The sequence below is a fragment of the Paroedura picta genome, chromosome 4, assembly GCF_049243985.1.
Source record: "Paroedura picta isolate Pp20150507F chromosome 4, Ppicta_v3.0, whole genome shotgun sequence".
Lineage (NCBI taxonomy): Eukaryota > Metazoa > Chordata > Lepidosauria > Squamata > Gekkonidae > Paroedura > Paroedura picta.
Genome location: NC_135372.1, coordinates 2,554,762 through 2,581,419, shown reverse-complemented (window position 1 = coordinate 2,581,419; position 26,658 = coordinate 2,554,762). Strand labels below are relative to the sequence as shown.

Sequence of the window (26,658 nt, the reverse complement as noted above, 5' to 3'; positions counted from 1 at the left end):
GTGATTTTGATGTGATGCCCCTGTTGATACAGCCCAAAATGGCATTTGCCTTTTTTACCGCTGCATCACACTGCCTACTCATGTTGAGTTTACAATCCACAAGTACTCCAAGGTCTCGTTCACGCACAGTGTTACCTAGAAGCGTATCCCCCATTTATATCTTCCGGAGTATTTGCCAGTCCTCCCAATTTGGTGTCATCTGCAAACTTGATGAGTAGTCCCTCCACCCCCTCATCTAGATTATTAATAAACTAGTAAATAAGCCCGCTGTCTCCTAAATACAGCGGGAGCTAGGCACCATGAGACCCTTCCCGGACCGGCTGGCAGCATCCCCACCGGGCCCCCCGCAGGTGAGGCTGGCCAGGTGGCGTGCTTGGAGCCTTCCTACCGTTGGTGGTGTCTGCGTAGAACTGAGCATCAGAGGTGGGCTCGGGAGAGAGCGGGGTTGGGCAGCTCATTGGCGGCGGCAGTGCTGGGTGCGGGCGGGGCCAGGTGCCTGTTGCGGCGTCCACATCCTCGGGGCAGCAGCCCTCTCACGATCGGCAGCGGGGGGGCAGCGGCTATCGCAACGGGCTTTCTGGGCAGTCAGTGGCTCTTGGCAGGGCACATGAGCCGCGGGCGTGACATTGTTGTTTTGCTGCTGGTGGCGGTAGGCGGGCGCGGCTGGCGGGCTCCGCCTCTTGGGCCTGGTCGTGGGTGGGGCGTCTGCGTCTTCGTAGCGGCTGCAGAGGCTGTTGGGTCGTGTGGGTGGCTATGCAGCCAATGGCGGCAGCTGGGCGAAGCTGGGCAAGGCTGGAGAGGGTAGGCTCAGGAGAGAGCGGGTTCGGGCGGCTAGCGATGGCGCGGGGTGCGCGCACGGGTGGGCAGGGCCGGGTGCCTCTCCCGGCGTCTGTGTCCTCCGGGCACCGGCTCTCTGGCGATCGGCGGCCAGCCTTTTTTGAAGATCGGAATAACGTTTGCTCTCTTCCAGTCCTCCGGGACATCTCCAGTCCTTAAAGAGGTTCCGAAGATGATGGACAAGGGCTGTGCAAGTTCTCTGGAAAGTTCTTTGAGCACTCTCGGGTGCATTTCATCCGGACCAGGGGATTTGGACTCATCCAGTGCAGCTAAATGCCTCTCGACAACCTCTCTATCCATGTTAACCTGCCACTCAGACACTATCCTTTGGCTACGGCCATCTCTAGATGTGCCTAAACACTTTGACCTGTGGGAAAAAACAGATGTAAAATAGGCACTAAAATAGGCACTGGGCTTGGAATTTTTCTAAATGTCTTCCAATTTGTAAGTGCAGCCATCTTGCAAAGTTCACCAACTTTATCCAACCAATCTGTCATTCTTGGGTAGGTCTAGTTACTTCCAATGTTGAGCATTTAACAGTCTTGCTACCGTTGTGTATGGAAAAAGAATTCCTCAGCATCATTTGGTAGTTTTTCAGGGAAAACGCTTAGTAACATGTACTCAGCATAAATAGGGAACTTAATTTGAAGGTCAACCCTTCAAAGATGGAGGTCCTTTGGCTGGGCAAGAAGGGTCCAAGACAGGAAGCGTGATTGTCCAACCTAGAGGGTCTCAGAATGGAGGGGGTAAGAGTCCACCCATAGCTCGATGATCTGCTTGTGATGGCCCCCTCCAGGGAGCTAGTGAAACTGCACACACAAAAGATGATCCACCACCTTTAGACCTATTACAATAGGGCCCGGTTGTGCATCTCAAACCAGATTGGTGGTGCTTTACTGCTTGGAAATTGAAAGGGAAACGCTAAGAGACTTAGGCTCTTCAGAAACAGTGTCGGACACCATCTTTGCATCTTGGAGGCCGTCCATTAAAATGTTATGCTGATGACGTCGTGTGTACTGTTATGAACCTAAAAGCGTCAATTCCCCCTCTCCTGGAACTACTGAAAGACTTTGGGCACTATTCAGGGTTCAGAATAAATAAAGATAAAACAAACATCGTTTTACAGGGAGCCACAGATCTTGATGCGCAAAATATCAACCGAAAACCGGATGTGAGACAAATCCCAAATGGGTGAAATATCTGGGAATCTACCTAGACACAGACTTCCAAGAACTCTTCACTGGTAACTATGAAAGACTATGGAAGACTATGCAACTGGATATCAAAAGATGGAACGAGTCAAAACTGTCCTGGTCAGCTCGAATGGCCACGGTCAAGATGAACTTGTTGCCCAAATTCAACTTTTTGTTCCAAATGTTACCAATAGTGATCCAGGAGAAAATGCTAAGAAAATGGCAATCAGTGATTAACAAATTTATCTGGAGTGGAAAAAGGCCAAAAGTTGCTTTTAAAATACTTCAAGATGTGAAGGAGAGAGGAGGCCAAGGTGTTCCCAATCTAAAACTATACAAAGACGCAGCAGCACTTACATACATAGTGGACTGGATTCGGGAACCGCACTCAAGAGAATTGGTATTTGAAAGAAAAACCATGGGTAACAGCTTCCATGAAAGACTATGGCCAGCAGGAAAACAAAAACAAAAAGCAGTAGCAAACACCTGGACTAGTGGGCTCTTGAATGTATGGTCAAGATATAATAAGAGACTATCCCCAACACCATCAGTATTGAAATCGCCAATTGAGGCATATTTTGGGAAAGCCCAACAGAAAAGGTTGACCTGTCTCCAGTACAAAGACTTAATATCAAAGACTGGCAAGTTCAAGGACATACAAACAATAAAGAAAGAAGGAGTAGAAATTCAATGGTTAGAGTACAACCAACTAGTATCTAGATTTAAAGCAGAGTTTCAGCAACCGTTAAATCTAGAGGCTCCAATACCAGAGTTTGAAAATTTAGTAATCCAAGATAAACCACATTTACAGGACCAAATATATAAACTGTTATTAAGGTATGAGACAGAAATGGAACGGGTTAAGCCATGTATGATCAAATGGATGCAAAATATTGAGATTAATGTGACAATGGAACAATGGGAGTTAGTATGGTCTAGAATACCAAAGTATACTAACAGTCAAATACTTAAAGAAAATTGGTATAAAATGTTTTATAGGTGGTATGTAACACCAAAAGTGATCGCTAAAATTGCCAAAAATTGTAACAACAAATGTTGGAAATGTGATGATAAAGTAGGCTCTTTTTTTCATATGTGGTGGAGATGTGAAAAAGTCTATAAGTTTTGGGCAAAAATACATACTATTATGAAGAAAATGTGGGGTCTTAGATTTGCTATGAAAGCTGAAGCTATGTTATTAAGTGTTCCTCCGCAGTGCCTCCCAACCCACACACAGAGTTTTTTCTTCTACGTGACGACGGCAGCAAAACTAGAATTGGCCAAGAAATGGAAAACGCAAGAAATACCCTCAATAGAAGACTGGCTGAATAAACTAGCTGACTTTGCCAAGATGGCTAAACTGACACTAATAGTTAACGGAAGAACAGAAGAGGCCTTTCAAGAACAATGGGGCCCTTACCTGAATTATTTAAGAAAATAATACAAAGGGGATTGAAACGGGGAACTAAGTGTATTAAATGAAGAGCATAACCCTCCTTTTTTCTGTACTGACAATGTAGATTGCATGTATTTCACTGTCTCTAACTCTGGAAAATAAAAATAAAAATTTTCTATAAAAAAAAAGAAAAGAAAGAGACAGAGTCCAGGAAGGGCACCTGTGAAGGAGCCAGGAAAGATTCTTAAGTGTGAGGATGTGTTGCTGGTGACTAAGATCAAACTAAGATCAAACCACCGTGTTCCCCATTGCTGTGCATTGGTGTGAAAATTAAACAAAGCTGACAAGAAGAAAGTCAGTTAATTTGAAGAGTGGGATTGGAGAGAGCTTATGGCTACCTTGGAGGGCCAGCAAGACACACGAGTGGGTTCTAGATCAAATCAAAGCTGGCTTCTCCCTTGAAGTTAAATAACTAAACTAAGGCTATTGTACTTTGGTCACATCATGAGAAGACAAGACTCTCTGGAAAAGGCAATAGTGCTTAGAGGAGCACAAGGCAGAAGGAAATTAGGAAGAATAGGACCTGGTCTTTTATACCCTGCTTCTCACCACCTGAAGATATCCAAAATTCTCCTCCCCACTAACAGACACCCAGTAAGGGTGTTGCAGGACACCCATCCCATCATCTGCAGTAGGTGTGAAGGACACCCATCCCATCATCTGCAGTGAGTGTGACATTATTGCCTTCCTCCCTGAAAACAAGATGGACTACATCTGCCCCAAGTGTAAGCTGGTAAGACTTTTGGAGGAGAGGATTAGGGGCTTAGAAGAGAGGATTATTACCCTGACCCAAATTAAGAAAGGGCAGGAGTTCATAGACCGGAGCTGTGCAACTCGGAATAAAGAGGATGCAACCAGTCTTGAAGAGGATAAGGGGATTGACCTCATTACGGAACCTCTGCAGACAGTTAGGAAAAAGACTCAATGGCGTAGAGCGAGACGGTTCTCGGGGCCTTTGGAGCTCCAGAATAGATTTCAGGCCCTTGCAGAGGAGGTACAAGTGTCAACGAGGGAAGAGGTCCCAAAACAAAGTCTAAGACAAAATGAAGAGACCACGGGGATAGAAAGAAATGGTGTTGAGAAGAAAAGAAAAAGGAGAGTAATGGTAATTGGAGACTCCCTGCTAAGAGGAATGGATCGCCATGTGGCTGGGCCCGACCACCTAACCCGAGAGGTGTGTTGCTTGCCAGGAGCAAAAATTAAAGACGTTTCAGAACGGCTACCCAAACTCCTCAAATCTATGCATCGCTACCCATTTCTGATGGTCCATGTGGGTACGAATGACATGTCCGTGAATACCATCGCTCCTATTAAAAAAGACTATCAAGATCTAGAGAGAAAGCTCAAGCAAATGCGGGCACAAGTGGTATTCTCTTCAATCTTGCCTGTCATGGGAAGGGGAATGCGTCAGGATAGGAAGATAATGGAGGTGAATCAGTGGCTGCATAGTTGGTGCCGGCAGGAGAGATTTGGTTTCTGGGACCACGGGATAGGCTTTCTTGAGGAAGGCCTACTAGCACCTGATGGACTGCACTTATCGAAGTTGGGGAAGAATGTGTTTGGCAGGAACCTGGGGAGATTCATCAGGAGAGCTTTAAACTAAAGCCACTAGGGGAAGGAGACGATCAACATAGGGAGTGTATGGAAGGAAAACGATCGGAGGCAGCCCAACCGGCAAGGCCAGCTCATAGGGAACCAAAAGTAAAAGGATTCAGATGTCTTTATACTAACGCCCGAAGCATGGGCAATAAAAAGGAAGAGCTGGAACTTCTCATGCTGATGGAAAGGTATGATCTAGTAGGCATCACAGAAACTTGGTGGAATGATTCTCATGACTGGAATGTAATGGTGGATGGATATGAACTGTTCAGGAAAAAACAGAATAGATCGAAGAGGTGGAGGAGTGGCACTGTATGTGAGGAAAGGGCTTACCTGTCAGGAAATTCTAGTGAAGGAGAGCATATCTACAGTGGAAAGCATCTGGGTGAAAATAAGCGAGGGGAAAACAAACAGTGTGGTGGTTGGTGTCTGCTACCGACCGCCTGACCAACGAGAGGATGTGGATGCTGCACTCTGTGAGCAGCTTGAGAAAATATCCAAGCGGCAGGACCTTGTCATCATGGGTGACTTCAATTTCCCAGATGTGTGCTGGGAAACAAACTCTGCGAAGCGTCCTCAGTCATGCAACTTTCTGACCTGCCTGGCTGACAATTTCATTTATCAAATGGTAGATGAACCCACAAGAGGTTCAGCCATACTGGACTTAATACTGACCAACAGGCAAGAGTTGGTGGATGAGGTGAAGGAGGTGGGGACCCTAGGGGGAAGTGACCATGTCCTCATAGAATTCCTTTTGAGATGGGGAGCCAAGGAAGCTTGTAGCCAGACGCGGATGTTGAATTTTCGTAGGGCAAACTTTAATAAACTCAGAGACATGATGAGTGTCATACCATGGACGAGAATGCTGGAAGGGAAGGGAGCATGTGAAGGGTGGGCGCTACTCAAACAAGAGCTATTGCATGCTCAATCAATGACTATCCCAGAAAGACGAAAACACTGCAGGAGCTCTAAGATGCCTATTTGGATGAACAGAGAACTTCAAGAGGAACTAAGAAAGAAAAGGAAAATGTTCAGGAAATGGAGGGAAGGACAGAGCTTTAAAGAAGAGTACCTACAGGTTACTAGGCACTGTAGAGCAATCATAAGAAAGGCTGAAGCTGAGAGTGAGCTAAGATTGGCCAGGGAAGCCCATTGTAACAAGAAAAGATTTTTCAGTTATGTGAGGAGCAAACGTAAAGTAAAGGAGGCAATAGGCCCACTGTTGGGTGCGGATGGACAAACTCTAACAGAGGATGCAGAGAAAGCAGAAAGGCTTAGTGCCTATTTTACATCTGTTTTTTCCCACAGGTCAAAGTGTTTAGGCACATCTAGAGATGGCCATAGCCAAAGGACAGTGTCTGGGTGGCAGGTTAACATGGATAGAGAGATTGTCGAGAGGCATTTAGCTGCACTGGATGAGTTCAAATCCCCTGGTGAAATGCACCCGAGAGTACTCAAAGAACTTTCCAGAGAACTTGCACAGCCCTTGTCCATCATCTTCGGAACCTCTTTAAGGACGGGTGATGTCCCGAAGGACTGGAAGAGAGCAAACGTTATTCCGATCTTCAAAAAAGGGAGGAAGGATGACCCGGGAAACTATAGACCAGTGAGTCTGACCTCTGTTGTGGGGAAGATAATGGAGCAGATATTAAAGGGAGCGATCTGCAAACATCTGGAGGACAATTTGGTGATCCAAGGAAGTCAGCATGGATTTGTCTCCAACAGGTCCTGCCAGACCAACCTGGTTTCCTTTTTTGACCAAGTAACAGGTTTGCTGGATCGGGGAAATTCAGTTGATGTCATTTACTTGGATTTCAGTAAAGCTTTTGACAAGGTTCCCCATGATGTTCTGATGGATAAGTTGAAGGACTGCAATCTGGATTTTAAGATAGTTAGGTGGATAGGGAATTGGTTAGAGAACCGCACTCAAAGAGTTGTTATCAATGGTGTTTCATCAGACTGGAGGGAGGTGAGTAGCGGGGTACCTCAGGGCTCGGTGCTTGGCCCGGTACTTTTTAACATATTTATTAATGATCTAGATGAGGGGGTGGAGGGACTACTCATCAAGTTTGCAGATAACACCAAATTGGGAGGACTGGCAAATACTTCGGAAGATAGAGACAGAGTTCAACGAGATCTGAACACAATGGAAAAATGGGCAAATGAGAACAAGATGCAATTTAATAAAGATAAGTGTAAAGTTCTGCATCTGGGTCAGAAAAATGAAAAGCATGCCTACTGGATGGGAGATACGCTTCTAGGTAACACTGTGTGTGAACGAGACCTTGGGGTACTTGTGGATTGTAAACTAAATATGAGCAGGCAGTGTGATGCAGCGGTAAAAAAGGCAAATGCCATTTTGGGCTGTATCAACAGAGGCATCACATCAAAATCACAAGATGTCATAGTCCCATTGTATACGGCACTGGTCAGACCACACCTGGAGTACTGTGTGCAGTTCTGGAGGCCTCACTTCAAGAAGGACGTAGATAAAATTGAAAGGGTACAGAGGAGAGCGACGAAGATGATCTGGGGCCAAGGGACCAATCCCTATGAAGATAGGTTGAGGGACTTGGGAATGTTCAGCCTGGAGAAAAGGAGGTTGAGAGGGGACATGATAGCCCTCTTTAAGTATTTGAAATGTTGTCACTTGGAGGAGGGCAGGATGCTGTTTCTGCTGGCTGCAGAGGAGAGGACACGCAGTAATGGATTTAAACTTCAACGATATAGGCTAGATATCAGGAAAAAGTTTTTCACAGTCAGAGTAGTTCAGCAGTGGAATAGGCTGCCTAAGGAGGTGGTGAGCTCCCCCTCACTGGCAGTCTTCAAGCAAAGGTTGGATACACACTTTTCTTGGATGCTTTAGGATGCTTAGGGCTGATCCTGCGTTGAGCAGGGGGTTGGACTAGATGGCCTGTATGGCCCCTTCCAACTCTATGATTCTATGATTCTATGATTCTATCCTAAAGCATCCAAGAAAAGTGTGTATCCAACCTTTGCTTTTAGACTGCCAGTGAGGGGGAGCTCCCCACCTCCTTAGGCAGCCTATTCCACTGCTGAGCTACTCTGACTGTGAAACAGTTTTTCCTGATTATTCTACACGTGGTTTAAAACCCTTACTGCAAGTCCTCTCTTCTGCTGCCAACAGGAATTGCTTCTCGCCCTCCTCCAGGTGACAACCTCTCAAATACTTAAAGAGAGCCGACCTGTCCCCTGTCAGCCTGAACATCCCCAGGTCCCTCAGCCTTTCCTCCTAGGGCTTGGTCCTCCTTGCTCTTCTTGGCACACTCTCAATTTTGACCGCATCCTTTTTGAAGTGAAGCCTCCAGATCTCTGGGTGGGGTCTAACCCATATGGTTCACAGCTGTTGGGCTGGGCCACTGGGGGATGCCTGCAAGAGGCCAAGGGAGGCATTTTGCCTTCTATCCTTGCAGCAGGGCCCCCTCTGCACAGGCCGTGCTTTCTGCGGCAGCTGCCATGTGCCTCTTGCCGCTCGGTTCCACAGAGTGGGAGAAATGTTTGTGAAAATGCCCGTTCTTGCCTCTTTCGGCTAGTCCAGCCTGTTCAGTGCAAGGACACGGCGTGCGGAAGCCTGAGCGTTTTCTTGGCTCGATCTTGTGTGAATTATGTAACGTGGCTAAGTCAATTTGCTTTTAGATCCAGCAGGTTTCCTTCAGGAAAGGGTGTCAGCCGGGCCCAGCAGCTAGCGTGGTGGCAGTGCCGAGGAACTGGCCAGATTCTCACCCTGCCCACCTCTTCTGGAGTCTGTGGCAAGCACAGAAGCTTGGCCAGGCCGGTGGTGCCCTGTACCACGTGCACCAAGCAGGAATTTGCCTCAGACCAGCAGTTGCGGTGTTGTGTGGGGCCGGGGGGGGGGCCATGCAAGGGGCTGGGTGTGCTCAGGAGTGCCTTGTGCCACAGTCACGAATATTTGCATTGTGTCAGGAACAGGGGAGGGTCCAGCCACCACCCGTGGCTCTCTTCCCAAAGTTGTTCTCTGTCACCCGCACAGCTCTGTACGTAGGCAGGTCTGAAATCGCTCCTTGAAACCTGCCCGTCTTCTGAAGCCTTCGGGCTGCCGATTCCTCCTCTGCTTCCTCCTCCTCTTAGACTGTGAGTTCCCAGGAGAGCCCTGTGTGTCCTCCGTGGTGCTACAGAGCTGAGAAAGAAGGCTCCTTCCCCTCTCTTGCTGCCCGCAGGGGAACGAGGTCTGGCTCGCCCAGGCAACTTAGCCGAGATCAGAATTTGAACCCAGCCCCACGCCCCAGATACTCTCCCCTCTCTGCTCCACCAGCAGCAGGACTGACATGCTTGTTGTGGGGGGAGGGGGTGTCCCAGCCTCTGAAGGGCTCCTACTCAGTGCAGGTGGGTCACCCTCCCAGTCCTCTTGCAGTCCGTCCCCAAGGCCGCAATCTGAATCGAAAGGAGGCTGCTCTGCAGGGCTGAGGGGGAGCCTCTTCCTCCAGGCCGGCTGACTTGGGGAAGTTTCCTGCTGCTGGACAAGCCAGGCCCTCTGAGGCAGCTATCCTGGTATCCGGAGGCTGTCGACCGTTGGAGCAGCCGTGTGCACAGGCAGGGCGGACGCACTAGACCGACTAGTTTCCCCTTCCTCTTTTCAGACTGTCCCACAAGCGCCCACAGGACCGGCAGGTGCCTCCTGGATGAATGCAGCAGCATCAGGCCCAAGGTAGGTAAGCCCCCCCCCCCACCCCATTTCCCAGCCTCCCTTTTCCCAGTCTTGGCTCCAGCCTTCAAAACTCTTGCATTCATAAATATGTTGCTTGCCCTCGCCTACTTCCTGCTAAGTTAGTTTTGTGTCCTAAATTATGGAGTGCCTTTTTCCTGTGGTGATGATGGACCCTGCCTTTTGGGGGGAGGGGGGGCGTCTTAGAATGATAGAATCCTAGAGTGGGAAGGGCCCTCCTGGGTCATCTAGTCCAACCCCCTGCACTGGGCAGGACACTCCCAACCCTCTCACTCATCTGCTGTCACCTGCCACCCCCTTGAGCCTTCCCAGAATCAGCCTCTCCGTCAGATGGCTCTCCAGCCTCAGTTTAAAAATCTTCAAAGATGGAGAACCCACCACCTCCCGAGGAAGCCTGTTCCACTGAGAAACCGCCCTATCTGGAACTTCTTCCAGATTTTTAGACGGAATTTAGAATCATAGAATCAGAGTTGGAAGGGGCCTCCTGGGCCATCTAGTCCAACCCCCTGCACTATGCAGGACTCTCACAACCCTGTCACTCATGCCGCCCCCTTGAGCCTTCCCAGAATCAGCCTCTCCGTCAGATGGCTCTCCAGCCTCTGCTTAAGAATTTGCAGAGAAACTGAAGGCTCTGCCGTGAATGTGGGCGCAGAGCGGCCCCGACTGGGCACCTCCGGAAGCTGAGCCTGGGGTTGCTTTTGCTCTCTGCGGAGGACTTCCGTTTGTTTTGATGCTCTCTCTGGTGTCTCTCCTCATCAGCTGTCCATTGGGGGGGAAATGTGTGTGTGTTTCCTTCTCTTGTAGCAAAAGGATTTGCAGCACCAGCCCCCAGGCTCCCCCCACAGTTGGCATCAGAGCTCCTCTCCAGGTTTGTATTCGAGTTCAGATGTTTTGCATGCAGCTTTGTCGACCTGGGTCCCTCTCTTTCAGCAGCTGCGTTTGGGTCCCCTTCCCAGCAGCTCAGGGCAGCAGTCCCAGCCCTCCGCCCTACATCATCCTCACCCCCATCCTGCAAGGTAGGTTAGGGAGGGAGGGAGGGAGGGGGTGGGGGCCCAAGGTTCCTGGCTGACCAGGGCTTTGAGCCCAGGCTTCCCCAGTTCTGTCCTGACACTCTAACCATCCCCGCCCTGCACGGCATCTTTTCATGACCGGTGGTGGCATCAAAGGCTGGCCAGAGGCCCCACTTTCTTCCCTAGGGAATGGTCTAGAAGGCTTCCTCCTCCGTTTGTGTGCGCATGGGCAATCTTTTTCCTGCCGTGTTACTGTGACACCTCAGAAAAGAAAAATCAGAAAGAGGCAACAATCAATATGCTTCTTTCGCATCGATTGCTTGTTTTGCAGTTGTGAAATGGAAAATGTATCCAGAGGGTCTGCTTCGGTTTCGTTCCTGTAGGCAGCGCATTTTTGAAACGCCGGTTGTTTTCAGCTCCTTATTGTTTGGGCAATTTGGAGGGGTTTGGAAGAAAAACCCAGGGCAAGTCAGTGCAGGGAAAGCTGCAGGGAAGAGCCGGGGGGGGGGTGTTCTTGCTTGGAGCTGGTTGGTGATCACGTTGCAGGTAGCTGGAGTGTCCTTGGTGCGCAGGGCGTGCTGTTCTGGTGCCCTGGCTCGGAAGTCGCCTCCCTTCGTGCACAACTGAGATCCCCAGCCTGCATTCCTGGCGGACTCCGACACGATGCAAAGGGCTGGAGGACCTGACTGCTACATGGGGCTTCCCAGAGAGACTGGGCAGGAGACTGGCTGGGGAAGGATCCCACAGGTGTAGCCTCTCGGGAACTAGTCTAGGGCAACAAGGGAAGGGCTGTGGCTCAGTGGCAGGGCGGCTGCTTGCCCTGCAGCCAATTCCTGCAGGTTCAATTCCTGGCAGCGTCTCCTCGGAAAAGGACCAGTTGGTTGCTGACGGGAAAGGCCTGGAGCCGAGAGCGGATGGTCGTGGCCTTGGCAGGCCAGTGGTAGGACCCAGGCTCAGGCACCTTCTGGTGTCCATGCGGTGTTGAGTTCAGAGGTGCGCCAAGCTGGGAGGTGATGGGCTGGCACAGCATACCTTTTGGGGGTCTCTGACATTTGCTTTGCTTGTGTGTGTGTGTGTGGGGGGGCTACCAGAAGGGGCTGATCCAAACGGTGTCTGATTTTGCTCTCTCTCTCTCTGGGGAGTGCAGGCTGAGTGTTAAAACCGCGTGTGCCTCCTTGATAGGGACGGCTGAGGCTTGGGAGCCTAAAAAAAGAAAGCGTGGGGAGGGGAGTGAGAGAGGCCTCTGCTCCCGGGCTCTGCAGTGGCCACAGTGGCCTGGGACAAGAGGTGAGGCGGCTGGCGGTTGGCTGACATTTGCTCTCAGCGGTGGCAAGACAGTGCGAATTGCGCTCTGCAGCTGCTCTCCCTCCTCTTGCAGGACTCTGGAGGCACCCCTGGGGGCTCTTGTCTGTGGGCTCGCTTTGGTGCTGGGAGGGAGGCTGACACCCCTCCGGACCGGGGGAAATGAGGCAGCCGGTTCCAGCAGCCCTCCCCTCCCCCCCCCCCCGGACACTTTTTTTCGTTGAAAGCTCACCGGGCTTGTGTGGCTTTCGGAGCGACTGTTAGCTCTGGGACCCGAGAGCATCCATGTTTCTGTCGCAGCCTCCTTACCTTGGCTGCATCTCCTGTGCTGGCTAGCTTGGCCCACGCAGTTCTGCTGCCTGGGGTGCTTGGGCTGCACCCGTGTCCCACACCCCAGGCTCTCTGTCAACTCCCCCCCCCCCAAAAAAAATCTTGATTCCCACCCTCACTGAGCTCCAGAACTGAAAGGAAGCCCACGTGAGGCAGGGTTGGCTGGACAGGGACCTAGGTTCACTCCCGATCCAGCCCCCTTGCCTTTGCTGCAGGGGCTCCTCGCCCAGCACTTGTGTATCCCCCCCACTTCCTCCGAGGACCTCCAGGGGGGCGGAGGGGAGTCCATGACCATTGCAACCATCCTGTGAGGCAGGCAGGGCTGCCCCAGCATCACCTCGTAGGCCTCTTGGCCGAGCAGGGGTTTGGACCCAGGGCGGCCCCCACAGAATGCAGTGCTCGTGGCATTTGGTGTTGGGGTGGAGGATCCCTTCCCTGCACTTGGTGCACCTTGTGGGGACCTGATCCAAGGGGCATGGGCATTGGAGGCCCACGGCTTGGCAGTTGTGTTGGCTGAACTCTTTCCTCTTAGCTGGGTGTTGATGGAGCTGCATGGCCAAAAGGCAGCTTAGGTGGACTGGAAATAGTAAACGTGAAGGGGTAGCAAAGAAGGCAAATGTTAGGGAGCATAGCGCATAGTGTTGGGTATGTGAGGTGCAGGAGTCTCTCTGCGTTCTACACTGGTCAGACCCCATTTGGAGTATTGTGTCCAATTTGGGATGCCCTTTTCTGGGAAGGACGCGGAAGCTATGGATGTGTATTCTGACATTTCCAGCCCAAATATACATCTGCAAAATACTTCTTGGCTTATTACCGTCTTTCTGGCCGGGGGAACCTGTTTGGAGTAATGCAGGCCCCCATTCAGCCCAAGGACTTGACGGGGCAGGACCCGTCTGCGTGGGTGAGGGGTCATTCGGCCAACCCTGACGACGTACCAACTGGGCGTGGAGAGAAACCCAACTTGGCCTGGGACGGTGGGGAGCCCCTGCCGTCTCTGAGGTGGGTGGAGGGATGTGTCTGTGACTGGCCCAGTTGAGCTTCAGGGTTTAACTAGAGAGCCGCCCTCCCCAGCACTAGTCTGAGGCTGAGTTGGCTTGGATGCTTCGCCTGAGATTCTGTTTTGGCTTCAGGTGCTCCGTAACTGCAGCGCAGCTGGACAGATCTCCTTGGTGTGTCTCCTTTTTTGGCGTTCCTCCGGAGAGCTGGATTCGCACGAGGACTGAATGAGACTCTGTTCTGGGATGACCTTCATTTACATCTGGCTGGCTGTTCTTGCTTTCTCAGGCTTGCTAGCAAAAACACCAGCACCCAGGCTTGCAGTCTAGTTGTAAGGACTGTGTGATCTGTGGGTCACTTGGCTTTGGATAGCACTAGATGTACCGGAAGCGCTTTGAATGCTCCAGAATCTGAGTTTAAATGGATGTTGAAATGAACGCTTGTTAATGAAGCATCCATGGCACATGTCTTGCTGCCTCCTGATTCTGGTGCAGCCGAGAGCTTCTCCCTCATCCGGCTCATGCCCTCGGTGTGCAGAGCCTGCAGACCTAACCTGATCAGAAAGGCAAAGGGCACTTGGCATTCTGGCCCCTGCAGGGCTGTTTCTGTGCCCCCCTCGTGGAGTTGTAGGAATCGGAGTTCTCGGTGAGTGGGGTTTTTCCCCCTTTTGCTTCCTGGCAGTTCTTGGTGTTTTTTCATCTGTGTTGAAGGGTATAAATAATTGTACTCCCCCCCCCCCGGGCTAAAGAAGCTATCTGGCAATTTCCAGAGAGGACAGGCGCAGTAGGGACTAATTTCCTGCCCGTCGGCCCTGCTGGTTTTGCCAATACGGCATGCTGAAGTGACAGGTTTGCCTTGTGAGAGATTTCTAGAAGGCTCCCAAGGTGGTATAAAGACGGTCCGCCCCTGCTCTCTCTGAGGCAGGCAGGCAGCAAACATGGGCGCCACGCACTCCAAGAGCGGCACGGATGCCTCCGCCCCCCCAGAGCTGCTCTTCTGCGGCTCTTTCTCCAACAAGTGGAACGAGAGCATCTTTCTGGAGAATGAGCTCCTAACAGCCAGGATCTTGTCCATCCTCCGCCTGCGTTCTGAGGACCGAGGGCTGAGAGTGGGGAGTCTGCAGTTTGCGCCCCGGTTTCTGAGCACCAACTCTCTGTTTGCTTCCACAGTCCCCCCTCTCAAGGAGCATCCCCGGACCCCCCTCCTGGGCTCCGATGGCACCCCCGACCTGCCCAGGAGTCTCGGCATGACCGTCGTGCCCAGGGGAAGCTCGCCAGCTCCACTGAGTGCCACCCCCGGGGCTGTCGGGAAGGCTGGGTGAGTAACCAGGGACCAGGGGGGGCTCACTGGTAGGGGGAGGGTCCCCCGCCTGGAGAACAGAGCCCGGGACTTGCCGCTTGAGGCTGTGTGACTGCTCCGCGGACGGGTCTTGCCGGCTGGGTTGAGTGTTCCTCTGGCAAGAACCAGATCCGAGGCGGGAGGCAGAGGGGGCGGCACCTTTAATCCAAACTTGCCAGTGAGGTTTTTTTTCTGCAGAGGACTTCTGCTCAGTTCTCTGGTTGCAACTCTGATGCTCCTGAGATGTGCAGGAGAGTGTGTGTGTTTGTGTGTGTTCTGGGGAGACTTTGTCCCTCTGAGCCGTTGTGCATCTTTCTCTCTCAGAGCAGAGTGGGTTGCAGCCACGTCCCTCCTCAGGCAGTCAAAGCCTGGGGTCTGCCCAACCTATGGCCAAGAATTTGACTGGTGACCACCGCAGAGGGACTTTATCATCATGGGCAAGCAGAGGGAGGGTTCTTCCCCCCCCCCCAGCAATTTGGGAGAGGTGTCTCCAGCACTTCGTTTCTGGCTATAGTACAGACCATTTTCTTAAATATGTTTCATGGCTTTACTTCTTTCTTGTAAGCTACCGGTGAGCAGGTCTCTGGAAATAGCATGTAGCTCTGGTATTATTTCAAACTTGAAACTAGCTTTAAAAGGCCAGCAGTAACCTCCAACCCCTGCTTAAGAAGCAGGGGCAAATGCCTGTCAGACATTGGAGGGCCATAAGGGCTACTTCCCGGTGGCCAATGGCCCAGGCAGCTCTACCTGCATGCTGCCACTTCTCATTGGCTTCTCATTGGCCTCCCCAGCTGCTGCGGCTTTTCTGCACTGGGAAGGGGTCTGGTCTGGCCCATCAAGCCGACTTTCTCTGGAGCTTCGCCCTGCCTGTGCTGTCTTCTCTGGTCCTCTGGCATCAGTGCCTGAAGGGGGCAGCTGCTGGGCTTGGTTCTTGTGCCATCGTCATTGTCCTTCCGTCCAGCTCCTGGCCCTTCTTCCCAGCAGCTCGGGGTGTTCTCCTTGAGTGAAGTCAGCTTACTCCGAGGCCCAGACATGAGTTGCGTGGCTGGCCCGAGTCAGGATTCAAGCCTGCTAACGGCTACCCCAGTCGTTTTCAACCTGTGGTTCGGGACCCCATTTGGGGTTGCCTGGCCCCTTCTGGGGGGGCCCCCTGGTTGGTTGCCACTGCAGCTGGCGGTGGGTGGTAGGCAGTGGCAGACCATGTGGGAAAGAGCAGATGACCTGCTAATGACCTCCTCTCGCCCCAGGGAAATGCAGTTTAGGACAGGGGTAGTCAAATGTCCATGGACTACAATTCCCATGAGCCCCTGCATTCGCTGGCAGGGGCTCATGGGAATTGTAGTCCATGAACATCTGGAGGGCCGCAATTTGACTACCCCTGATTTAGAACAACAGGGCTCCTAAGAATTTACAACTAATCCTCTCCGTTTCACGTCTCACTTCCTCCCCCCCCCCCGTGTCCATTCACTCTAATTAGGAAGCCCTACACCAGGGGTGGCCCAACTGTGGCCCTCCAGATGTCCGTGGACTACAATTCCCATGAGCCCCTGGCAGCCCCTCCCCGCTCTCCGTTCTTTCGTCTCCCTCACAGAATTTCATTTCACTCGGGTGACGCGACGCGCAGGCGCACTAGGCACGCACGCGCGGGTCGCTTCCTTCAGCCTATCGCCAGCGCGGGGAGCGGGCGGCGCCATGTTGAGGAGGTCCGCGGGCGCCTTCGGGGAGAGGACGCCAGGGAGCCGCCGCCATCTTGGGGAGGGCAGAGGAGAGCTGACTGGGGGCGGGCCAGGCCGGGCAGCCGGGCCTGTGGGTGGGAAGCGTCGGGGCCATCGGGGAGGGCTGCTGCGGACGGGCTCGGCTGACTCCTGCCGCCTCTGGGACGCTGGCAGTTCAGCCAAGGGGGGGGGGAGGGGGCGAGCAGGGTAGGAACGCTGTCAATCAGGCGGCGGAGGAGGAGCCCTGGCAACGGCCGCCTCCACACCGGCTGACGGTCGTGCGCATGCGTACCCGGACGCGCATGCGCACTCCGCCGCCAGCTGCTGGGCTGGATCCCGGGCCTTTCTCCGCCGGTCAAGCGCCCCACCGGCGCCGGCGCCGCCTCCTTTTCCCCCGCCGGGACCTGCGGGCCTCCCTCTCCCTGCGCGAGCGCCCAAGCTGGGGGGCCAGAGCGGGGACCGGGCCTGGCTGCCCCTGGGCGTGCTCGAACCGGCCGGCCTTCCTGCCTTCCTTCCTTGGCCCGCCATGCCGGGTGGGCGCCGGGGGTCCCCCCTCCCCGCGGGGGCCGCCTCTGAGCGCCGCGGCCCCGCCGCAGTGAGTTCCGCCGGTGACCCGCCTCTGCGCTTCCCTTGACTGCTCAGGCCGGCCGGCGGAGAGATGGACGAGGCGGACGCCGGAGCCCCGAGACTCAAGCCGCCCCCCGAGGACGCCGGCCCCCTCGCCCCCTCCGTGGCAGAGGCGGTGCTCGTGGAGGGTAAGGGAACCTGCCCGGCAACGGCCTCGGCCTGCAGGAGCCAGGGGGGGGAGGGGAGGGGAGGGGAGGGGGGCTGAGTCAAGCCCCTGGGCAGGAATGGGGAGAAGCGGGGCCAGCGCCCCTGGGGGGCCCTGGCCAAAGGAGCCGAAGACCGGGCGGGGGGGGGAGTGGGGGCTGGGGCCAGCGCTGCAGGCTGAAAGCGCTTCCTCGTCATTTGCAGATGGGTACCTGGCCTCCTTGCGGCAGGAGCTGGAGACGGATGCCCGGGAGTTCGAGGCCCAGTCGTGGAGCCTGGCAGTCGAGCAGCCGTACGCGAGGCAGCAGGAGCGGGAGGTCCTCAAGCGGCAGGACGTCATCTACGGTGAGGCCCCGTGGGGCAGTGGTCCCCAACCTTTTAATCCCCAGGGACCACTCAACGCTTGATAATTTTACTGAGGCCCGGTGTGTGTGGGGGGGTAGTTTACTCCTCTACTCTCAACCACTGCCCTGACGCTCTCTGATCGCTATGGTAATGTTTAAACATCCCTTCAAAATAAGATACAGACGCGCCACAACAATGAAGTGTGTTGTAAAGGGCTGGGGGGGATGAAGCAAAGGGCCGGGGGGGTGGGAGAAGGCGTCCTTCGGGACCCACCTCCAATTAGTCGAAGGACCACATGTGGTCCGCAGCCCACAGACTGGGGATCGCTACCGTGGGGAAGGGTCTGCCTTCTCCTGGGGTTCAGTGACTGTGGCCCTGATTGCAAACCGGGGGGGGGGGAGGCTGGTGTGGGTGCAGCCAGGGGTACTCAACCTGTGGTCTTGCAGATGTCCATGGACTACAAATGCTGGCAGGGGCTCATGGGAACTGTAGTCCATGGGCATCTGGAGGACCACAGGTTGACTACCCCTGACATAGACGGTCAGGAGGAAGGGGTCCTGAAGGCTGGGCTTGGGGTGAGACCATCTTGAGGGCTGCGGCTTGCCTTCCAGAACTGATGCAGACGGAAATGCACCACGTCCGGACCCTCAAGATCATGCTGAAGGTCTACCTGCGGGCCATGCGGGAGGAGTTGCAGTTCAGCAACATGGTCCTCCACCGCCTCTTCCCCGCTGTGGATGAACTGCTAGACCTGCACTGGGCCTTCCTTTCCCAGCTGAAGGAGCGGCGGAAGGAGTCCCTGGAGGAAGGCAACGAGCGCAACTACGTCATCCGGCGAATTGGGGACCTCTTGGTGCAGCAGGTCAGGAAGGGCAGGTGGAGATCAGGCCCTGTGGGGAGACTGTGGGTTTGCAGAAGTGCTGGGAGTAAAGAAAGAGTTCTGGAAAGGGGCTGGCGAGCTCTAGGAGGCCCTGCCAGGCAGTGGCACAATCTCCCCAGCACACGCAGAGGGCCCAGGGTCAGTCTCCCTTGCTCTGCCTGAGCCATCAGTACGCAGCGTTGGGTGGGATGGGCAACGGGCCGTGCTCCATGGGAGGCGGCAGCTTTTTTTCAGGGCAGGGGTAGTCAAACTGCGGCCCTCCAGATGTCCATGGACAGGAGCCCCTGCCAGCGTTCACTGTAGTCCATGGACATCTGGAGGGCCCCAGTTTGACTACCCCTGGTTCAGGGAGCCAGGGCAAGGGTCCCCAAACTTGTTGCACCTCTCTGAGACAGTGTGTTGGGACCAGCATTGAAATGGCTGCCACAGAATAGCTGCTCAGGAGGTCAGTCCAGCAACAGAATGGCTACCCCGGCTTACCATCAGTCACACAATGCTCTTTTGGCAGCTGAAGAAGAGTTTTCACTCCCCGAAGGAGTCTCAAAACACTTACATTCGCCTTCCCTTTCCTCTCCCCGCTACAGACACCCTGTGAGGGAGGGGAGGCTGAGAGAGCCCTGATATTACTGAAGAAGAAGAGTTGGTTCTTAGATGCCGCTTTTCTCTGCCCAAAGGAATCTCAAAGCGGCTTCCAATCCCTTTCCATTCCTCTCCCCACTACAGACACCCTGGGAGGGAGGGGAGGCTGAGAGAGCCCTGAGATTACCAAAGAAGATGAGTTGGTTCTTCTATGCCGCTTTTCTCTACCCGAAGGAGGCTCAAAGCGGCTTCCAATCACCTTCCCTTCTTCTCCCCACAACAGACACCCTGTGAGGTGGGTGAGGCTGAGAGAGTCCTGATATCACTGCTCGGTCAGAAGAGCTCTGACAGGACTGTGACTAGCTCAAGGTCACCCAGCTGGCTGCATGTAGGGAAGGAGTGGGGAACCAAACTCGGCTCACCAGATTAGAAGCCACTGCTCTTAACCACTACACCACGCTGGCCCAAGCAGTGTTTTTAAAAATCTGCACAGCCGATCAGAAGCCTTGCCCTGTGAGGCAGAGGGGCCAATTTACACCTGCCTGTGGAGATGGATCCAGTTGGCTTCCTGAATACTCTGCTTTGCAGATAGAATCTTGGCCCTTCACCACCCCTCCCCCTTGACTGTTGGCACAGTAAATGATCTGGAGGCCCTCAGCAGACCCATTGCCAGCGTTCCTAGAGAAGCATTGGTACTGGCCCCATCTCATGGGTCGTTGTGATTTTTTGGCATTCTGCAGGGGGTTGGTCTAGATCAGTGGTCCCCAAACTTTTTATCACTGGGGACCACTCAACGCCTTTTACTGAGGCCCGATGTGTGTGGGGGGGTAGTTTACTCCTCTACTCTCAACCACTGCCCTAACGCTCTCTGATCGCTATGGTAATGTTTAAGCATCCCTTCAAAATAAGATACAGACACGCCACAACAATGAAGTGTGTTGTAAAGGGCTGGGGGGGATGAAGCAAAGGGCCGGGGGGGGGGGGGGGAAGAAGGTGTCCTTCGGGACCCACCTCCAATTAGTCGAAGGACCACATGTGGTCCGCAGCCCACAGGTTGGGGATCGCTAGTCTAGATGACCCAGGAGGTCCCTTCCGACTCTGCTGTCTTGTGCCCGAACTGTGCAGCAAAGTTGGTTCTTGCAGCCAGACCCCCATCCTCTGCCCAGCCGATTTCTGCTGTGCGCCTTCAGTCTCTCACATGTGGACGGCATCCTCTCTTTTGCTTCTGGCTCAGTTTTCGGGTGAAACCGGCGAACGGATGAAAGAGAAGTACGGTGTCTTCTGCAGCAGCCATGGCGACGCGGTGAATTACTATAAGGAGCTGATGCAGCAAAGCAAGAAATTCCAAAACTTGATCAAGGTACCAGGAAGCACGTTGCTCAGCAGCATGTCTTGGGGAAGGGGTGAGGTGGGTGGGCTTGGGGTCCCCCAATGAGCAATGGAGTTCCAGGTGCTGAAACCCAGTCTCCCACCCACCCCAGTTCTGCCAGTGGGCTTGTGGAGTGGATGGGCCCTTGCAGCAGAAGCAGCACTTTGATGGGGGTGGGGAGAGGGGGCCGAGGAATGCAGATTCTCCTTGTCGGTCTGGCACAAGTGGGGGAGGTCTGAAGTGCCAGGGGCCAGAGACTCCTGCCCTGATGACTCTGGAGAAGGACTTCCCTTTCGTTTCCTGTGAAGAGAAAAGAATCGCTCTGGGTTGCTCTTGGTCAGACGTGCTGGGAGCCCCTAGCCAGTTTAGGTGGCTGTGAAAATCTCCCAGGGTGAGTGCCAGAGAAGCATGCCGGGGGTGGGGGGGGCTGTCCATGTCCCGCTCTCAGTTCCAGCAAGGGAGGAGGGCAGGGCTGCCAGTGCTGTTGCTGCGAGCAAGCCTCCCCATGTGTGTGTCTGCCTTTTGCTCCGTAGAAAATCAGCAATTCTTCCATTGTCAGGAGACTCGGGATCCAGGAATGCAACCTCCTCGTCACGCAGCGCATCATGAAGTACCCGGTCTTGGTGGAGCGCATCATTCAAAACACTGAAGGTGCGAGGCTCACCTACACGGCTTAGCTCTGTCCAGCTGGGATGGGATGTGAGCCTCTTTTGCTGGGGGCTTGTGGAGGTTGTGGATTGGACCGCTGGCTGGGGTCCAGCTTGGTCTTCCTGCTCCCGCAACATGGGCTTTCTCCTGCAGCTGGCACGGAGGAGTACGAGGACTTGACCCAGGCGCTGCAGCTGATCAAGGAGGCCATCACGGCCGTCGACGCCAAGGTGAACGAGTGCGAGAAGGCACAGCGTCTCCGGGAGCTGGTGACCAAGATGGAGCTCAAGTCTTCGGGGAAATTCAAGAACGGGCTGGTCTTCCGGAAGGAGGACATGCTGCAGCGGCAACTCCTGGCCGACGGGATGCTGTCCTGGAAAGCTGCTTCGGGGCGCCTGAAAGGTCAGTAGGGGCTGGGCTCCCTTCGCTCGCCTCCCTGCAGGCTGCTGTTGCTGCTAGAGCTCCGGGCAGGCGGGTTGGATTCCACAATCTCTGAGCCACTTCACGTTTCTGGCACACAAACACACACACCCACACCCTTACTTGGAGAATTTAGACCTGGCAGATTTTCCACCTCTTGAGCTCCTTCTGGCCATCCTGCTCGGGTGGCTGTTGGGTAGCTCTGCTCTACTCTTTTCCTTCCCCAAACCTCCCAAGCTCTTGGGCCTGAAAAGCCCTTTCCCCTCCCCTGCACCCAAGTGGCAGGAAATGGATCTGCGATGTCTAGAGGTGTGCACTTCGGCTCGATTCGGCCGCCTTGGCAATCACCACAGCCCAAGGTGACCAGCGCTGTGGAGAGGAGGGGCTTCGGTGATTGCCACGGCGGCCAAACTGAGGCCTATCCCTACTGTGCCAAGCCGGTGTTTGGCCATTGAGTTGCTGCTCCCACTGCAAACCCAATGTAGGTTTTGAAATCCTACGACGGGTCAGTCTAGGCCGGTCTACTCTCTTCAGAGCAGCAGTGGCCCTCCAGGTTCTCAAGAGGGGAGGGGAGGGGCCCTTCTCAGCCCCTGCTGCTCCCGTGTTTGGCCACAGGGCGCCAGGCCCTTGGTGAGGAGGATTCTGCCCTGAACCCCCATGCACTCACTCACTCAGCTTATGTATCACCCCTCACTGGTTGAGACCAGAAGGGCAGAAGAAGACTTTTTTTTACCACAGGGACGACACCCCTGAAATATTCTCCAGGCTTCGAGGAACCCCATAAGCTGTGTCACTGTGCAAAATGTGGTTGGGGTGCAGAGCTGTGGGCATGCCCGTCTGGGGCCCCTCCCCTTCCCACCTCCTCCAGGCCGATGGGCCAGTTTTGGAGGGAGGGGCGGGTTGACATGACCATATAAGTTCATGTAAAAACTAACTCCCACCCATTCGGGAAAGTCTTCCGGGGCCCTCGAGAAGCGTGGGTTAGAGGGACGGTGCAGAGAGGCAGAAGGAATCGGCTCTTGGGGTTTTGTCCTCATGAGATTGGCCTGCCCTTTGCAGTCCACGGAAAAATAGCCAAAAGATAAAGGAACTTAAAAAAATTATTTATTTATTTGTATTTTTATACCGCCTGTTCTTTGCAGCTCTGGGCAGTATAAATAGCCTTGGCTGGCCCAATGTCTGGAGCTCCCAACAGGAGAGAGCCGCAGGTGTCCCTTCTGTGGCTTCCCTTACGTGCAGGTCCTGGCTGGCTGTCTTGTGCAGCTGGGGAAGCCTCACGCAGTTTATCATCCAGACAGGGACTACGGCACCCATGTTTGGCCCCTGAAGCCCAAAAAAGCCTGCCCTGGCCACCCACTGACACCTTCTCTCCTTGTGCAGATGTTCTGGTCGTCCTGCTAACAGATGTTCTTCTCCTACTGCAAGAGAAGGACCAGAGATACACGTTTGCCTCTGTGGTACGTATCTGTGGGCAGAGACCGTGCCCAAATCTCCCCAGGGTGGGCAGGCGAGAGCCCAGGGGCCATGAGGCAGTTGTAGCCCTGATTGGTGTGACACACACACACTCCCCATAGCTGGAATCAGGGGGTTCACGAAGGCTTGCCCCCTGCCATGAATCTGCTTACTCTCAAAGGTTCTGCTCGAGTCTGGCTTTTTTCTCCTGCTGTAGACAGATTTAATTGCCCCCCACCCCCAATCTGGATCTAACACAGGAACAGCGATAGATGCTTGCCCCAGACGGTTGGTGTTGGCAGCCTCGGTGTGACCTCCGCAGTCCTGAGCCACTCGAGAGAGAGAGAGAGAGGCCAGGGCCTGACCCAGGCGTTCCTTGCATTGCAGGATCCCAAGCCGCCCGTGATCTCCTTGCAGAAGCTGATCGTTCGGGAAGTGGCCAACGAGGAGAGAGCCATGTTCTTGATCAGTGCCTCCCTGAAAGGACCCGAGATGTACGAAATCCACACCAGCTCCAAGGAGGACAGGAATCTCTGGATGGCTCAGATCCGCCGGGCAGTGGAGAAGTGTGTGCGGCCCCCTTCCCCTGGTGTTGGCCCAGCCTGAGCTGGGGTGAGGTGGGGATGTGGAGGGCAGCTTTCAGTGACCGGAGCTGAAAGCCACCTCTCTTTGATGTGTTTCTCTGCAGCTGTCCAGACGAGGAGGAACGGGTCCCTGCTGATCCCGAGGAGGAGCGGAAACAAGCCGAAACAAGGGCCGCCAAGCTGAAGGACTTTCACGGTAAGGAGAACCCAGAGGAGCATAGCTGAGGAACAGCTGCTTCCCGACCCTCCCTTCCAGGGGGCCCATCTTGACTGCTCCTGCTTTGGCCCCCAACCCTAGACCGCCTGAGGGTGAAGGATGACCTGATTGTGCAGAGCCTGAACGAGAAGCAGCAGATATACTTGGAGATGGCGGAGATGAGTGGCTTCGAGGACCTGCCCCAAACCTCCCGCCCCTGGATCAGCTGTAGGACGGAGTCCCCTGAGGCCCTGCAGGGAGAGGGGCTTGTCAAGCAGGCAGTATCTGAAGGTAAGGGGAAGGCACAGAAGTGCCGGCAGCAGAGAAGGGACGAAGGGTGGAGAATCTGGGGGAATCACACGATCCCGCCTTGTGGGATCTTTGGTGGCTTCTTTAAAAGCTGGCGTTGGGTGAGACCCCGCCCTGGTGACCTGCCAGGATGCAGCTGCTCTGCTTCTGGACCCCTGTTGGCGGGGAGGTGTGTGTTCTCTTTCCCCTCTTCCCCTGCCTCTAAACCAGGGGTAGTCAAACTGTGGCCCTCCAGATGTCCATGGACTACAATTCCCATGAGCCCCTGCCATCTGGAGGGCCGCAGTTTGACTACCCCTGCTCTAAGCGGCTGGTGAAGCATGCACCTGTCTGTCTGCGTCTTCTAGCGGAGGGCATCCAGAGCTGGCTCTTCACCCAGCTGGGGAGTGTGGCTTCTCATCCTGAGGACAGCTGTGCTTCGGGGGCACTGAGGCGAGCAGAGACCTTCGGGGGCTACGACAGCGCTGCGGCTGGCCTGGCCAAAAGTGAGCGATTCGGAGGGTGGGAGGGCCAAAGAGCGGGGCTCCCACACAATGGGAACCAAGTCCATTCATAGGAACCAAGTCTTTCCTGATGGCTGCTCCCCTGCCTGGCCTCCTGGAGGTGTGGGAGACGGCTGTGCTGTCTCTGCCTGGGGCCACACTGTCAGGCTTCTGATGCATGGTTCTCGTGAGCTGTGGCTTGTCCACATTTGGCAGCTCCGAGGCTTCCTCCTCTCCTGACCCGTCAACCCCTGGCCAAGCAAGGCTTGGATGTGACTGTCCTGCATAGTTCAGGGGGTTGGACTAGATGACCCAGGAGGTCCCTTCCAACTCTAGGATTCTAAGGCGGCCGTGCCAAACGGGCTGCTTCATGTCCCCCAAGGTCGGGAAGGGCTTCCTCTGTGCTTTGGTCCGTCATTTTGTCCCCCCCCCAACCCCCAGCTGGCAGTTTCCAGAAGAAGGTGTGTGGCGGAGACCAGTGGGCGTGGGAGCGCCGAGGCCTTCCGAATCACCCGGACAGGCCTCTCCAGGAGTTGCCTTCAGCCATCCACGAAGGACCGTGCCTGGTAAGTGGAGGCCGTCCTGCTGGTCGTGCTGCCTGTCAGGCTCTGGGGAAAGAATCAGACAGGCTTCCTCTAGTTAAACCGTGTGGGGATTCAGAGGCCCGGCCAGTGGCCAGACACGGCTGCCGTCATGCTCTGTGCATGGCCTCCCCTCGGAACCGCTGGCTGGCACAGAACGCTGGAGCACAATGGCCGTAGGGCCCCTGACAGAGCATGCACGCTGCTCCAGTTCTGCAGATGCCCCATTGGCAGCCCATCCCCAGGGCCCTGCTACTGGCGTTTAGCTTCAGTTCTGTTGTTAGATTTCGGGTCGTTTCCAGATTTCTGCCGTCCTGATCCTGTTACATTGTTTACTGACTCTCCCGTTCTCGGGCTTCACTGTCTGAAATCCGCCTGGCATCCCTGTGAGAAAGGCAGACTCTGGATATCGCAAAGAAACCCAGGGGAGCCCACCTGCGTGTCCCTTGCTTTGCTGGTGGGCAGAGAGGGAAGAGGTGAAGCTGCCTCATGCTAAGGTCCTGCTGGCCCAGCCTTCTCCCTTGGGGCGTGAACAGAGCGAGGCCACCCCCCACGCCTGCCTCTGGAGAGCAGGCAAACGGAGATGCTGGGCCTGAAGCTGATGGGGGATAGGCAGGAGCACCGTGGGGCCAGGCCCTGAGGGTGTTGCCTGGCGGAGGGCTCACCATCTTTGGTGTGTCTTGACGATCAAAGTACCCGGCAGTTGTTGGCAAGGGGGAGCTGAGCAGATGCCCAGCTCTGCCTGTTCTGCCTGGGAGAGAGGGGGTCTGTTGCAGGCGGGGCTTGGCTCCTGGAGGGTGCCTGGGTCATGGAAGGGGCTCCCTCAGGGGGGTTCCAGGGAAGCCCAAGGATCTCATGCAGGTCGGGGGCTGCAGGACTTGCCACCCCGGGCGGGGGGAAGTGTGCAGAGGAGATAAGGAAGGAGCACTCCCCCCCCCCCGCTGCCACTTGTGCTGCAGTCAAAATCTTCCTTCTCTCCCCCCCCCCCCCCCCACTGGCCTTTCCCTCTTGCTTTTCTGCAGAGTGATCTCTCGAGGCTGGAGTACAGCAGCCGCCCTCAGCCTGCTGTGGAGTCAGAGGTACGAGCCCAGAGAGCCAGGGTGGCCACGATACATGTCCTGGCGAGGGAAGAGCAAACAGGAGAGGGAGACCAGCCCAAAGGACCCTTTGCAGGCCATGCTCGGAGGGAGGGTGCCGACAGTCCCTCCTGCAGCTGAGTCTGCAGTGGCTCAAACAGGGAAGGGAGCACGCTTCTCTCGGCCAGCGGTGGGCTTGGGCTGGGATGGGGGAGGCCCTGACAAGCAGGAAGCACCTCTGGGCTGCCACTGTTCCTCCAGATGGGAATGCCCTTTGTGTCAGGGCCTCTGTTAGTCCCGCAGCCCTGGCCTTGCATGGGCCCTTCCTGAGACGTGCCCCTCTCCCCTGTGGCCCATGTCCCACCTCGCCTGTGCTCGCTCTCTCTCTCTCTCCCCAGCTCATCCAAAGGATCCAGGCCCTCTTGCGCTTGCTCCTCAGCTTGCAGGTGAGCCACCCCCCCTCCCTCCCCGGATGCCCGGGGGTT

General features: G+C 54.9%; 1 protein-coding gene across 5 annotated transcripts in view; it reads left to right on the top strand.

Annotated features, from left to right (window-relative positions):
* ARHGEF18 (Rho/Rac guanine nucleotide exchange factor 18) overlaps positions 1–26,658 on the top strand; it is a 69,766-nt gene that overhangs the window by 38,413 nt on the left and 4,695 nt on the right. For 4 of the 5 annotated variants that reach the window (XM_077331523.1, XM_077331524.1, XM_077331527.1 and 1 more), the window contains 17 exons: positions 9,705–9,772; positions 10,595–10,658; positions 14,598–14,745; positions 17,124–17,236; positions 17,457–17,597; positions 18,209–18,459; positions 20,291–20,416; positions 20,959–21,076; positions 21,227–21,475; positions 22,874–22,950; positions 23,333–23,511; positions 23,634–23,725; positions 23,828–24,016; positions 24,382–24,519; positions 24,958–25,082; positions 26,120–26,176; positions 26,572–26,619. In XM_077331523.1, coding sequence (XP_077187638.1) covers positions 9,705–9,772; positions 10,595–10,658; positions 14,598–14,745; positions 17,124–17,236; positions 17,457–17,597; positions 18,209–18,459; positions 20,291–20,416; positions 20,959–21,076; positions 21,227–21,475; positions 22,874–22,950; positions 23,333–23,511; positions 23,634–23,725; positions 23,828–24,016; positions 24,382–24,519; positions 24,958–25,082; positions 26,120–26,176; positions 26,572–26,619 — 2,183 coding nt within the window. Of the gene's footprint in view, positions 1–9,704; positions 9,773–10,594; positions 10,659–14,597; positions 14,746–17,123; positions 17,237–17,456; positions 17,598–18,208; positions 18,460–20,290; positions 20,417–20,958; positions 21,077–21,226; positions 21,476–22,873; positions 22,951–23,332; positions 23,512–23,633; positions 23,726–23,827; positions 24,017–24,381; positions 24,520–24,957; positions 25,083–26,119; positions 26,177–26,571; positions 26,620–26,658 lie in introns of those variants that run through there. The other variant, XM_077331528.1, reaches the window with a different exon arrangement.